At 38.6% G+C, this 15,754-nt stretch overlaps 1 protein-coding gene across 1 annotated transcript in view; it reads left to right on the top strand.

Annotated features, from left to right (window-relative positions):
* JAKMIP3 (Janus kinase and microtubule interacting protein 3) overlaps window positions 1-15,754 on the top strand; it is a 127,403-nt gene that overhangs the window by 50,243 nt on the left and 61,406 nt on the right. The window contains exons 3-10 of the mRNA XM_045025746.1: window positions 1,667-1,882; window positions 3,837-3,956; window positions 5,244-5,390; window positions 6,433-6,564; window positions 7,822-7,857; window positions 9,628-9,687; window positions 11,182-11,307; window positions 13,718-13,846. Of these exons, the coding sequence (XP_044881681.1) occupies window positions 1,667-1,882; window positions 3,837-3,956; window positions 5,244-5,390; window positions 6,433-6,564; window positions 7,822-7,857; window positions 9,628-9,687; window positions 11,182-11,307; window positions 13,718-13,846 (966 nt within the window). The remainder of the gene's footprint in view (window positions 1-1,666; window positions 1,883-3,836; window positions 3,957-5,243; window positions 5,391-6,432; window positions 6,565-7,821; window positions 7,858-9,627; window positions 9,688-11,181; window positions 11,308-13,717; window positions 13,847-15,754) is intronic.

Here is a 15,754-nt window from a genome sequence, read left to right as displayed (position 1 = left end):
GTCATAGTGTGATCTTAGGTACTAGGGATGGTGTGCCATATGTGGTGTTATGTATTGCATCAGCTACAGTATTTAGGCAAAACAGGATTGCTATGGAGGGAATATCAGCCTTGACTCTGAATTTCCTTATTTGCATCAATCTGTTTCACAGTCTTAAATGTCTGATACTATCTTTGTGTGGATACTGGTGCTAAGGATTGTAGTACTGAGTCCAGTACTAATCATTCTTATGAACAAGAATCACTTTGAAACAGATATAATTTAAGAAAAACTGTTTTTTTGTCTCAGTCCTGTGTTTGACCATGATATTAATAATTTAAAGCAAATTAATTCAATGAAATATTTGGCTAATTAATGCCTCCATTTTTATCTGGGTTTGGGAACAATCCTATAAAAAACAAAACAAACAAACAAAAAAACAGTAGACTACCCAGTTCTTACTGTCTGTCCCATTAAGGGGAAAGCATTCTGTCTATGAACAGCTCACTGTTAAAAAAGCTGCTTGTTTCATTTAAATATGTACTGTTTCAGGAGTATTTAAAGTACTACAAAGATTATACACACACATACATATAATATGGTGTCTGAAGTTAGGAACAATATGGTTGCTTTAGGAAGTTGACGTGATTAATTTTTTCCACATTGATTCATTATCTACGAGTATATTTGACAACCATGTAACTTGTGACTGTAGTATCTTGTATTTCCACATGTAGTGGCTGTTGGTGTAATCTAACTGGTGGAGATGCTGTGGTTCTATTACAGTAGTGTATATTATCACAGTGACAAAAGGACTATTTAGGCCAGGGGTTTCCACCTCTGGCACACGGCTTGCCAGGCTAAGCACCCTGGCGGGCTGGGCCAGTTTGTTTATCTGCCGCGTCGGCAGGTTCAGCGGACTGCAGTTTCCACTGACTCGGTTCGCCATCCCAGGCCAATACGGGAGGTGCTTACCCTGGTGAGCCATGTGCCAGAGGTTGCTGACCCCTGATTTAGGCTGCTCTTGGAGAATTGTTATTTATTAAGCAATGCATGGTTGGCCTTCTGCACAAAGGTGAAATTCAGACCCTTAAAATAAATAAGATTGTAACTGTCAAAATTCCAAATTTGGGGGGTTTAATCTTTTGGCCCCCCTCCAATCCCAAAATTTGGTTGTTTCGTGTCCAGGGTCAGCCCAACATTTAGGTAGGGTCCAGCTCTTAAATTAGCACCCAGATATACATTCCGAACCATTTGCTCTGCAAAGTTTGGGTGGGTTCTTAAGCATTGTTTTGGACCATCTCCAATTCAAAGCACCTGGGACCTGATACTAAGAATTCAATAACAATAAATAGATACAGTAGCTGAGAACCTCTTGGTGCAAAATGATCATTTCTGCTGGATGGCTCCCAAAGTAGTTAAAAGGATAGAAATAATAAGTGCAATATTACTGAAGCAATTAAGCAATTCTGTTCATATGGCCATTGTCAAACACTCATTGCTATTTTATTTTCCAAAGGGTGGTGTTTTTTGTGTTAATGAATGTCAAATCTGTGAAACTGACTGTGATATGGTTGCCTTTGGGTACAGTCCAATATGCTGTGCTAGTGTGATGCTGCCAGTTTCCATGGTAACCAGAGACCTGTAACATACATGCTTGTGTGATTGTATTTTGTTCTCCCTGTAGATGGAGGAGATAAAATTTAAAGACAGAGCAGTCTACGTGCTGGAAAGAGAGTTAGGGGTTCAAGCCGGGCATGCTCAGAGACTTCAGCTCCAAAAGGAGGCTTTAGATGAACAACTTTCCCAGATCAAAGAGTCTGATCGGCATCTGAGCAGCCCCAAACGGGAACTTCCTTATGCAAGTGGTGCAGGAGACGCTTCAGATCATTCAGGAAGCCCCGTAAGCACTTTCACGTGGTTTCACCTAAACAAGCAAACAAAAAATGACAAAATCTTGATGAGTGCACATTTTAAGCAACAGCTTTCCCATAGCAGTACAGAGCAAACCAAGGAGATTTCCTTTAATGCAGTAATTCAATAGCGGGATCTTTAAAACTAGAATCAAATCTGATCATGGGAAAGCTTTTGCTTTTTCGGTTTAGTTTGGTTTTTGTTAGCAAGGTGAAATATTCAATTTTTTAAAATGTATCATACGTCAAACACCTGCTTTAATTTGACAGTGTGACATAGTATCTGCTGACAAATTATGCAAATGCTTTTTTAGTAATGTGTGTGTGCTAGTTTTCCAGGCTACTAACAGTATGTGTTGTAAGCAAATGTAAAAGAACAATTTACAAAGGGAAATCAGTAAAGGTAGTGTGAATAACCAACAGCATGCAAGCTTACAGGGTACTGCTGTCTGACTAGAACATCTCTATTATTAATATTTACATGCTGCTAAGTGCTTTTGCTTTCAACAAGTGGTCTAGGAAGTGAACTAAATACCTACTAACCTATTCTCCACTGTTTCTTTCATATTATGCAATATCCTATGGCATTAAATTTTAGTCACCTTTTTATATTGGCTTTCTATGTAACTATGCCACCTTCCTGCTTCTGCATTAATTTGCTAATAGTAAAATTTTTCAGTTAACTGACCTCATATGTCTGCGACATATGTTAACTTTTTTCATTGTTGATTCTCATCAAGATTTATTTTGCAGTGGTTCCTAATTTTCTCAGTAAAAGTATAGATAATAGAAAACACAAACAAAAAAAATCTTTTTTATTCTTTATTCTGAGCCTCTCCTGCACCTGTTGAATGAGGAATCCTAGAACTTCCGAAAGTTCCATTAGGATCATGGACTTTAATTTGCTTGCTCTGATTAAAGTTCTGTACTTAAGTTTTATCAAACATTAGAATAATGCTAGTGAAAGAAAAAAATCCTATTACTTTTGTAAATATAATGTAACTGCTTTCTGATTTAGAAAAATAAAAACATGTCTTCTTATATTTGTATTCATTTACAATTTGATTTAAACATTTTCACTTTTTGGTCGATTAACCCATAAACCTTTGTAACTGACCCATTAGAAGCTAACGTAGGGCCACAGCTTCATAGAAGAGAAACTTATGCCATGGTATAATTGCATGGATTTTCTACATTTAGTTTTCAGTATTTATAAATATAATTTCCCTATAACAGACTACTTAGCGTGAGTCCCATGCCTGAAATACTGAGTTCAACAGTGGCATATACTGGAAACATTGCCTTCGTTTTCAATGTTTGTCTTTCATGTTTCCAAGTTTAACATTTGTGATTCTGTATTTGCATAGACATACTTTTGCATTTGCATACTTTCTTACATTTCTGCTCCTTCCATTTTCTGTTGGTCTCATGTTGCAGTTTCCAGTTCAAAGGCAGCGGTTCTCAACCAGGGCTCTGGGGCACCTGGTGGGCCACGAGCAGGTTTCAGGGGGGCCGACAAGCAGGGCCAGTGTTAGACTTGCTGGGGCCCAGGGGAGGAAAGCTGAATCCCCGTTGTGTGAGGCTGAAGCCCGGGGCTCCCAGCCCTGCCACCTGGGCCTGAAGCCAAAACCTGAGCAACTTAGGTTTGCAGAGACCCCTGTGGCGTGGAGTCCGGGCAGCTCTCCTGCTTGCTCCCCCTTAATGCTGGTCCTGGCTTTTATATGCAGAAAAGCAGTTGTTGTAACACTGGTGGGCTGCAGCGTTTTTATAGCATGTTGAGGGGGGCTCGGGAAGAAAACAGCAGAGAACCCCCGGTACTAAGGCACAGATTGCATTCTCCTGTGTAATAGGTTAGAAATGGTTGGATTCAGACAAGAACAAAGTTGGTGTCTTTGAAAAAGTTTGATCTTATGAACAGTTATTTGCAGTTGGTCTTTGTTTTAGGAACAGCAGCTGGATGAAAAAGATGCCCGGCGTTTCCAACTTAAAATTGCTGAGCTAAGTGCAATCATCCGGAAACTGGAAGATCGGAATGCATTGCTGTCAGAAGAAAGAAATGAGCTTGTAAGTAAGAACTACCATTACATTTTTAGGAAATGAATGCATATCAGAATTTGCACTGGCAGGTGGACACTCACTAGAGACATTAAACTCCTTTATCGTGGTTCATATGGTAACTGTTGCAGAACATATTCACAGAGTAAGAGAAGAACATCTGCTTTGGAAGATTCAAGCATTAGGTAGTGTCAGTTCTCAGTTGATCCCCAGAGAGTGAATGGGGACATTATCCAGGCAGCATGGAAGACCTGAAGAGCATAATGGAGGCTCTTGAATTTGTGAAAGTGGGAGCAAAAATGCACAGCTTCTTGGAGGTGCTTTCCTCCTGGCAGAAAATACCATGAGAAATGCTTATCACCATAAAATTCACTACTGCAAGTTGACATCAGTAACCCAGGTTTCTCTCCTCTGGCCTGTTGATGGACAGAGTGAAGAACTGTCCCACAATAACAACACAAAGGAACAAACAAAATACACCCAAAGACCAGAAGACAGAGAAGGAAATTAAAATGATTTATGCCTGTATTCGTAATGTTGAGTGACAGGTGCCATGTAAGAACTTAGATAGGTAAATCGAATTGACAGATACAGTTGAATCCCTGCACCTTCATGAGATCAGCAGAAGATAGTTTGATGGAGTGCCTTGAGGCAGGGGCGGCTCTAGGCATTTCACCGCCCCAAGCGTGGTTGCACGCTGCGGGGGGGGGGGCACTCTGCTGGTCACCGGTCCCACGGCTCCGGTGGACCTCCTGCAGACGTGCCCCCCGCGGCATGCCGCCCCAAGCACGCGCTTGGCGTGCTGAGGCCTGGAGCCGCCCCTGCCTTGAGGACATGATCTAAAGTTCACTGATATCTATGGTAGTTTTTCCATTGATTTCAGTAGGCTTTGGAACAGGCCCCAAGTTAGCAGAAGTAGTAGGGGACCTGATTTAAAAAACTGCTGCTGTCATACTGCCCCTGGCCCTGTTGCATGTTTTTTCCTGTACCCCCAGTACTTGATTGGATATGTGAATGAAGGGTTTGTGTGTGTAGTCAAGGGAGGGGGTTGGGTGTATGGGTGAAGGATCAAAGAGGTCAAGCGTCTTGCCCAAGGTCACATGGTGAGTCAATGGCAGAGACAGGAACGTAACCTAGGAATCCAAGATAACACTGCTTTGCATTTTTCAAAATTGGAAGTGAATTCTATTACTATGGTAGTAAAATGACTTTAGTTGTAATAAATTCTATCAATATGTTTTAAAGTGATAAATAGAAATAGCTATACTGTGTTAATGCATATTTTTAATATTTTAGTTAAAACGTCTAAGAGAAGCAGAAAGTCAGTATAAACCTCTCCTGGACAAAAATAAGCGTCTCAGTAGGAAGAATGAAGATTTATCCCATGCCTTACGTCGAATGGAAAATAAATTAAAATTTGTAACACAAGAGAACATAGAAATGGTAGGTTTCCCCCTTGCCACTGTCGTCTATAAGACGAGCAAATAACTTAATATATACAGGTTTGAGGAAATCAGGTATTTAAAAAAAATATCATCACAAGCTTGCAGGATATTAAACAAGTGTTTTCATTTTTCTAAGTGTTTTTATGGCATTATGTTATATATAATAAGTGACTTATGGCTTTTGCTTATTAACAGATGACATTCCAGTTATACAGTGGGAAAGTGATCAAGAAATAGTTTGCTTTTCAGGCATTGATATCCTAGTTCAGCAAATGTTTTACTTTTGCTTTTTGTTTGTTTGTTTGTTTTGTTTTTTAAATTCTGAGCTATAGTAAAATGCCTATATTTTGATCCAGCTGAATGCTCAGTAGTGCTCAGGAGAATATGGATGCAAATTATCTCACTTGAATTGTGATTTTTGTATCACAATTGCCTTGCTGTGATTTGGAAATTTGCACCGGTGACTCAATATTTTTATTTGTTTATGTTTACAGTTGAACATTAATGGTAACTGACTAAGTGAGAGATGACCTGCATGCAGCAGGACCAAAACCACTTTTTTATTAAAGTTCAGTTGCTCTCACACTCCCAGATCAAGTCTTGCTGAAGATAATGGGAAGAATCCAGAATGAATTAACCTCCATTTAGGATTCCTTTTGCCACATCTTTAAATTCCTCCTTCAGCAATGTAAATCTGAACAGACTGTCTTTTCTAAGACTGATGTTAATCTAAGTCCTTAGTGGGCTACCAGATGGCGCATGAGAGCTATGCAAACTGACTTTCCTCTCTGGTAACTATGAGCATGATGCCTTCCAGATGCCCTAGCTTCTAGCTTTTTCTAGCCTGAGGAGCTAGAATCCCAACCTAGATTTACTGTTTGGTGGTGGGGAGGCAGAGGGGGGAGATAAAGAGAGAATCACCATCAGTTTAGCAAATAGCCTAGATGAATTGCTGGTTGTAAAAAGGAAGGATTATATGCTGTGCTTTGGCAAAGACTTTTAATCCTTTGCAATTTTGTTCTGTGTTTTTTTCCCCCCAGAGACAAAGGGCTGGGATAATAAGGAGACCAAGCTCTTTAAATGATCTTGACCAGAATCAAGAAGAAAGAGAAGTTGAATTTCTGAGGCTACAAATTATTGAACAGCAAAATATCATAGACGAACTCTATAAGGTAATCAAATAGCACAGCCTTCCTAATGCTCCTGGTCATAGCAAAAGAAAAGAAAACACCAAGCAAACAGGAACAGCTTGTGTTGTCAACAAACATATGGTGATGATTTCCATGGGCTTCCCTTTTTAACGGAAGTGAACCTAAAGTAATATGTGGAACATTATTTGAAAAATTCCCTTCACTCAGCTCAGCATTTGTATAAAGGAGTTTCTTTCAGATTTTCTGAGCTTTCTTGGAAACACACTAATGACCAGATCCTATTTCCATTAAAGTCAATGGGAAAACTCTCTTTGACTTGTGGGACAAGATCAGGTCTAAAAACAGGAGACTTATGAAAGGGAATATTTTCCAATGTTTCGGGGTTATTTTAAGATGCTTAAATCTTTTAAAATTTGTTTTCCTTTTAATAATTTCCTTTTAATAATGCTTCTTGTGATCAACAAAGTTGAGGCTCCAGACCACAGGTATTTGGTGTAGAAAGTGAAATCATGAATGGATCCTTAAGCAAGCTTCCTAGTAATTTTTTTAAATAAATGCTATGCAGATTTTTCTTAAACATCCCAAAGCAAAGCCAGTTCTATAACAACTGTGGACCATAGGTCATCTACATGAGCTAATGCTGCTTTGGGGATTGTAAGTTCAGTGAGTTTTTACTCAGTTTTTCACTTTGGGCAGGGACATTAGGGAATTTCAAGTTAATAAAAATTTCAGATGAAATTATATTTCAGGGTTGAGAAGTGTTTTCCTGGCTCAGCCCCTCCTCCTCAGGGAAAGAGCAGTATGATGTTGTAAAGGCAGCACTTCTCCACACTTCCACATCCCTCCTCCTGGATCCACCAAGTTTTATCCCCTCTGCAGGCAGTGGTGAAGGGGATGATTTGGCTTTAAAAGATCCCAGTCCTTAGTCCTTACTTGGGTAAAATTCCAGTTACAGCCGAATGAGAGTTAAACCTAGTATGGACTGCAGAATCCAGTTAAATAACATTCTATTGCAATACTGATTACACCTTTAAAGTGGCACCAGCACAGGATGTTAGCCACACAGAATGGAATGTTCTAACTTGCCAGCATTGTCACATCCATTGTGAGGGTTTTTCCTGAATAAATTAAAGATTTCTTGTGTCTTGTATTACAACTAAAATAATTCAGACTTTTTTTAAAAAAAAAAAGATGGAAACGGGCTGTGCAATTAAGTAGAAAGCAAACAAAATGTATATACCCTTGCACTTAATGACATTCTCTAATTATTTTTATTAGACTCTTGAAACTGCTGGCTATGTGAAGAGCGTAATAGTAAGTAAGGCATATATTTAATTTCACTGTGTTCCTTTCTGTGTATTTTAGGCAGTGGTTCTTTGAGATCATGCAGGCCAGCTGCAACATCTCATAGTCTCTTGTATTAATTAAGTGTTTCAAAGTAATATTTGTTATGAATTTACTTTATATTCAGAAGTTAGATTTAACCCAGGGACTCTATCAATGAGGACCCTAGCAGCAGAAATTCCTTGGGATGGGAGCAGGATTGTAATACTGGAAAACAGTTTCAACTTCCCTTTCACTAGTGGGATATATGGAAAGACAGCACAGCCTAAAAAGTCAGCATGGGCAGTTGCCCAGACAATGCACCAGTTAGTGCATCCAGCCACTTGGCAGCCTCAACACTGGGGTCCTGTCGCCCCCTAAAATACAGAGCTGCTTCCTGAGCTGAAAACCCAGAGGGACAGTTTCCACCAAGCTGCAGTCATGATTTCTACAATGGACCTGAAAATAGTTTTGTCCTATCCATACTGGTGTATTGAGAACCTGTGCAGTGGGACCCATTGCTATCAGATAAGGATCCCTTTTGCTATTGTAGATGAGCATTTATTGAGTGCAAGTCACATCTGCTAACTTTTATTGACAAAATCCGTTTTCACTGCTGTCAGCACAACAAAGCCAATGACGCTAAGGAAAAGTGATTTATGTTCTATTCTGCCATTCACAAAACTATTAGCACTAGTTTTCTGACTGGACAATCTCCATTAGTGGTGATGATGTCAGCAGCAATACGAATATGTGATCAATTTATCCCATAATATGTTTTAAATCCTGTTAGGAAATGAATGAGCTGGAGGATAATAGGGATTGGTCTTTTAACCTATATTGTTTTATCAATAATGGGGCTTTTCTTTGTTAACCACCCAGAACAAAACATTTTTCATAATGTGTTAAAATTCAATACCACTAGTATTAGATATTTGATAATAGCCACTGAATAAAAATACTTCCCTGATAACAGAAAAAGATGAACCCTCATCTTCAGAGGTGCTGAGCACCCACAGTTCCTGTTAAGGTCAACTGAAGTTATGTGAGCTCAGCACTTTTGAAAATCAGGCCCTGAATTTTCTACAGTTGGGGCAGATAACAAGTGCCCACCGTTTCTTTTGAAAATAATAGAAGTCATGCACACATCCAAGAACAGTATTTACCCCTGCATCTCAATACTGCCAGGATATCCCATCTATCAGAAGTATCAGAGGGGTAGCCATGTTAGTCTGGATCTGTAAAAAGAGGCAAAGAGTCCTGTGGCACCTTATAGACTAACAGAAGTATTGGAGCATGAGCTTTCATGGGTGAATACGCATGCGTCTGATGAAGTGGGTATTCACCCATGAAAGCTTATGCTCCAATACTTCTGTTAGCCTATAAGGTGCCACAGGACTCTTTGCTGCCATCTATCAGAAGAGCACTATAACACAGAATTCAATGAGTGTTCTGCCCATGAAGTCTCTACTACAGTGTGTAGTATGGAGCAATCAGTTCTCCTTAGTTGTCAGGATTTTCATCTATATACTCAAGCAACTGATATGTTTTTACTGCAAGCTTGCCATATTTTGGAAAGCAATTAGCATTTGATTGATGAAAAATTGCCTATTTCTCATTGCATTACAATGCAATGGCTGGTACTGAAACTACTTTTTCAAATTTTTGCCAATTTGAAGGATAATGCAAACATTTACACAGAGCAATTAAAAGATAAAACACTGACATTAGCTAACAAATGTATCTAATTCATTTTTCCAGGAACGAGATAAGCTTTTAAGGTATAGAAAACAAAGGAAGAAAATGACAAAACTCCCTAAGGTAAAAAAAAAAGTTTATATCTATATTTATTTGTATAGAGCTGATGAGCACAATGTCTTGCTTAGTGACATCAATGGTCCATACAAGTGGTCATCAACTCTCAAAATCTGGCAGCACGGGTGCATGCTGGCTCTACTGAGGTCAATGGGAAAACTCCCATTTACTTCAGTGGGGACAGGATTTCACCTTAAGGATCTAGGGTTCAGCAAGCAAAAATTGACTCTCCAAATTAGAAGTGACTTTTGAGTCTTAGGTTTAGATCAAGCAGTTTAAGAGCAATCCTAAATAGATTTGTGTGGTCATCCAAAAGAAGAATGTGTGGATTGATTTTGTGGGTGGAGCACGGAAGAACGTCATCACCTTTCTCACCCCCAATTTCACCCTTGATGTTGGTAATATTCATTAGTGATATATAATGCATGTGCTATAGGAAGTGAACTGTTTAAACTACACATTGTTTGCTTTTAATATGTGTGCTTTAATATGTAAACTGTACTGTGTATTGTTTGAGCAATCCTCAGGAACTCAATAACAAGTGACAATTTGTGTAAAGAGTAGACAGCTTCTGTGAATTAGAAAATCATGAAGTTGACTCATTTTTACAACAATGCCTAAAAATGTATGTAAGATATAAATAATTCATTATAAAATTTAGTAAAATGTGCAAAAATTATTGGGCATAAGCAGTAGCAGCATTACAATTAGTGCTAAGTGAGATAGAAGAAGGAAATGTTAATTACAGAGTCTGTCTGATGGATAATTAATGTTCAGTAGTGAAATGTCAAGGAGATGTATTAGCAGTAAACTATACTCTACGTATAGGGTCAAAGCTTCAGTGGGGTTACAGAAGGTGTAAGTCAGAGCAGTGGTCTTTGTGTTTTATCCCTAACTACTGTGGGCCAAACAAATCCCAGACTAATTGTATGAGGCTAGGTGTGTGCTGGTGGGTATCCATACAGGTGGATGGGGGAATGGATGATGTGGCTAAAGAACTGCCTACTGCCTAAAATTTGAAGCAAACTAAATAAAATAAATATGACAAAGCACTTGTAAGAGAGAACTTCATGCTTCCAAATAAGAAATAAAATAATCCACTCAGCAAATTAAAGCAACATACAGTTTTACTAGAACATTATGAATGGTCTGAAAAAAGTTTAACACAAATTTACAAAGGAGCAACTTCTGTATTTAGAAATAAGTAACACATTGGAAACTCTCCTGATATTTTAGTATGAGAACAATTCATTTTCCCTTAAGAGAGTTCATTAAAACAAATAGAGGGAAACCACACTTTGAAAAGCATATCACTGTATGCTGAAGCAGAGTACAAAGTTTCGAATACAAATTTTCTGTTTAAGCCAAACTCTGCTTCAGAATTACTGGAGATACCCAGAGGGTTTTTCAGACATTTCAAGGGGCTCAGCTGGCTATGCCATATTGTAAGGTTTATTTGCATTGTTCATCTGCACTTACACATTGTCATTTGGTCAGAAGCCGGTTGTGGAGACATTTTTTGGCTATGATGAAGAAGCTTCTCTGGAGTCTGATGGTTCTTCTATCTCGTATCAAACTGACAGAACAGATCAAACTCCTTGCACTCCTGATGATGACTTGGAAGAGGTATTTTTCCATTAATCTAGAATATGTGACACTTAAATTTATCCTGTGTATTCTTATATTTAACTCAGAATTGTTGATCATATTATTAAGACAATTATCCTGCCCTTGTTTATGGAGAACTCCTCATTCATATACCCTTTAACTGGTAAACTTAAAATCTGGTGTAGTCAAATGATCATGAGCTTAATCCTATGCATGGAGGCTGATCATTTTGGGGCAAGTCCTTAGTCACCCCACTATTGTTGGCAAAAACCTGAAACTTTATGTAATTCCTATCCCTAAAAGTGTGGGGTTTAGCAGATTTTTAGGGGTGGGAATACAGAAAAGGCTGTGCAGACCTTATGAAGGGTTTTGGCTGGGAAGATTCATACTGGGATTGAATGCATATTTAGCTTCACATATAAACTGAGCTCAACATTCATCTTATCCAGTGACTTCAAATTTTGACCTAAGGGTTTGTCTACACTACAAGCAAAACAGTGCCACAGCTACGGCTTTGCAGCTACACCGCTGTAACACTGTAACATTCACATGATAGTGACAGAAGGGATTTTTTTGTAATTGCAGTAAATTCACCCCCTCGAGAGGCAGTAGCTAGGTTGATTAAAGAATTTTTCCATCCACTCAGCTCCGACTACAGTGCAGGTTATGTCAACCTAATTGTGTTGCATAGGGCGTGAAATTTTTCACTGCCTTAAGCAATATAACTAGGCCAACCTAAGTTTTAGGTGTATTCCAGGCCTAAGTACAGAGCACAGCCCGAATCCATATTGAACTGAATTGTCCAAATCCATGGTGTGAGCCAAGGCCGCAGAAAGACTCTGCAAATAATTCTGTCTTTTCACCAGCCCCTCAACAGAGGTCGCCATTCTGCAGCTTCTGATGTCAGAATAAGAAGAGGCAGCTGTTAAGAAATACTGCAGGCAGGCACCGGTGGCCAAATACCACTTGTATTTTGAAGATTATTCCCAAAAGTACATTCAGATAAAGTCAGTGCATGTTTTCAGAATCTCATGTCAGATCTATGTACCATTACCTGTCTCTAGGCTCCAGCAAGAACCTTGCTATAGAAAAAAATAAGCCCCATGATAGTGAACTATGTTTTGATAGCATCTGAGTCTTTAATAGCTGCATTGTTTCAATCAGCCCTTCACCATCTGTTTCACAGTTTAATTGCAGATTTCTAAAGAAGGGAGTGTAATAATTCATATCTGTGTCATAGCTGGCTACATAATTTGTGTGTGTGTGTGTGTGTGTGTGAGAGAGAGAGAGAGAGAGAGAGAGAGAAACATGAATCTGTTGATTCATTTTTAATACACGCATTGAGCAAATACTTCTCCCTGTCCCTATAACATGAAATTCACTCATGTGCAGGCAGTTGGCTCAAGTTCTGTGCATCACTGAAGTTGGATATAAGCCTTCAAAATAGCCCTGGCTGTTGCTTAGAGTGAATTTTATTCATATCGAATTCATTATATTGATGAACCATACTAATGTATTACAGCATTAAAGCAGGATAGGTAAAGAAGATCAACGAGACACGCTGAAGATCCACATCTCTCATTTGGTACATCTACACTGAAATAAAAGACCAGCAGCATAGCCAAGGTTGCCCCGGATCAGCTGACTTAGTCTTGCAGGGTTCAGACGGCGGGGCTAAAAATTGCAGTGTAGGTGTTCGACTCGGGCTGGAGCTTGGGCTCTGTAACTCCATGATGGGGGTGGGTCTCCGAGCCTAGGCTCCAGCCCAACTCCAAACATCTGCACTGCATTTTTTAGCCTCACAGCCCGAGCCCCGTGAGCATAAGTCAATTGACCCTGGCTCTGAGACTCAGTGCCATGGGCTTTTTTTTTATTGTAATGTAGACGTAGCCATTGACTTCAGTGGTATCTATGGATGCTCAGTGTCTCTGAAAATCAGGACATCCATTCACAATTCACTCCTTGGTCTTTGTCTCATTTGAAGAACATAGTACCAATGCAAATGTCACATATTAATTCAGAAATGCCATTGGCACATCACCAGTGGTGACTGTGTGTGGTGCAGTGATTGAGGGTCAGTTCAAGAGTCATAGTGCTTCATGGGTGACATACTCTGCATCTTACTGCAAAAAGGAGGAACTTTTCTTCATAATGGTTGTGATCAGCAGTGCTGGTGAGTAGTGCCAACTCTGATAGAAAGACACATCTTTCATTTCAGTGATACATGATATTTTCCTGGAAAGACTGAAATAACTAAAGAGCACTTAAACAAGACCTTATGAACAACACTTGCTAACTTGTATTTTAAAAGTACTATAAATTATTGGCTCTAATGCCACCAACTTCCTTCTTCAGAGAAAATAATATAGGTCTCTGAGATGCTTTCTTTACTTCAGTTTTGGAAGAATCCATTTTTTTTTCATTTCAGGGCATGGCCAAAGAAGAAACAGAACTGAGATTTCGGCAGTTGACAATGGAATATCAGGCTTTGCAACGAGCATATGCTTTGTTGCAAGAACAGGTCGGAGGAACATTGGATGCAGAACGAGAAGTTAAGGTCTAAATGGCTTATATTACATGAAAATAAAGGATTGCAATTATGTACATTTTTCTAATTTTACTTGCTCAGGTTGTTGTGATAACTGATAGGCCAGATCTTTGGCTGGTGTAAATCGGGGTAGTGCCATTGAAGGTCAAGAAGCTATGTCAATTTACACCAGCTGAGGATCTGGTCTGTAGTAGTTTAATATGCATGTATATATGATATAATCATAGGTTTGTAAAGCACCTTTCATGATGATAGGTTCCAAAGTGCTTTTGGACAAAGTAATACAAAGTAAACTTAGAGATTATGCCACCAACCATTTCTGGGCCAAAACACAGCAACAGTATACAGAAGTTTAGGAGAGGAAGTGAAGGTTACCTTCCAAATAAAATTGCAGATAGACTGTAAATTGAATGAAAGTAATTACTCAGTTTGGAATTTGACCAGGATGTCAGAGTGTACTGCACAGACAATTGTGTGTTAGCAGTAGTTGAAAAAGAGTTAAACTGGTTTTCAACATTTTTCAGGAGACCTCTCCCCCTCTTCTCCCCCCCGCCTTTATTTTCCTTTAATCCTCCTTTAATACCTGTTTGATATTCCTCATGGTAGTGTCTCTCCATAATATTGTCTGCTGTGAATAACTAATGCGTCTACACTGCTATCTCAAATGCAGTGTTGTAATTTATGGTCTGTAAAAGCAGTCAGATTTCCATTCTCTTACACTGAAGTGCTGATTGCTGAAGAAACCATGGCTAATGCATTTATATTTTTATACCACTGATCAGCTTACAAGAGTGTCAAGCAGAATATTTTATGGAAAATTAAGCTCCCTGTCGGTAAAAATCTATTACCAATATTCTTAAATAGTTAATGCCCAAAATTCAAACCTGGATTTACAGAGATTACATGATTCTGAATAACATTTTTAAAAGACTTATAGTTCAAAACGAGATTCATTTTCTTAATTGAATTGCAAAATGTACTATTCCATTGTGCCTTCCTATCTTTCTCCAATGTCCCCTTAGAAAGGCAGTTGCAGCTATCTAATTATCTTGCTTTAATTTACATTATAAATACATATATGTATTGTAATATGAATAAATTATACATTATAAAATGCTGGAAGGACAATTAATACAGTCACATTTAATTTTACTATTTGAAAATTGATGGAAAGGATTAGAATATATCCAGTTTGGACAAAGAACAAAATATGTACATATTAATTCTGCTCTGACCTCCACTCTATGCAATCTCATTGATGGAAGTGCACCTACAAGCTCTCAATTTGGCCCTAAATCTATTATGTAAGCGATGGATCAGTCACTTTCACTTTTCATAAGCACATTGTTCCAGGAGAATCCAACACAGTCTTAGGGTAAAATGGCCACATTAGCAACAAGTTTATTAAAATTATAAAAAGTTTTGAATATTAGTACAACCATGAATATTTCCTACATCAGTGTGGTAGTCTGATTGCTTTCCCAACCCATAGGCAATCCCTTGAGACAAATTAAACATGAAACAGATAACCCCACATTCCCCTGCTTGAGTTCTAAGATTGAATCAATATTTTGGCTTTCAAGACCTGGTCATCTAGCTAATGTTTCATTTCCACTGAATAACTTTAAGTAATGGATAGGTAACTCCACAGCAGCCTACACTGCTAGGTTTCTCTAATGTTCTTGCAAGTAGACTAATCCCTTGTCTCTCAGCCAGATTGAGAGAGAGGTATCTTCTCACTCTATTTGATCTGTGAAACAGTTTTAGAAATTAATCTTCTTTAAGGCTCGCTTGCTATCTGCTCTGACATAGTAGAAGTTGCAAACATTAAGAAAGTGATGGTAAAACAAGAAGCAATTACAAACATGAAATAATTCAATGTTTCCCAATACAAAACAAACAAGAAGGAAAATTCAC

The sequence above is a fragment of the Mauremys mutica genome, chromosome 7 (assembly GCF_020497125.1).
Source record: "Mauremys mutica isolate MM-2020 ecotype Southern chromosome 7, ASM2049712v1, whole genome shotgun sequence".
Lineage (NCBI taxonomy): Eukaryota > Metazoa > Chordata > Testudines > Geoemydidae > Mauremys > Mauremys mutica.
Note: the sequence above shows the minus strand (reverse complement) of the source record. Positions and strands in the feature narration are given on the sequence as shown.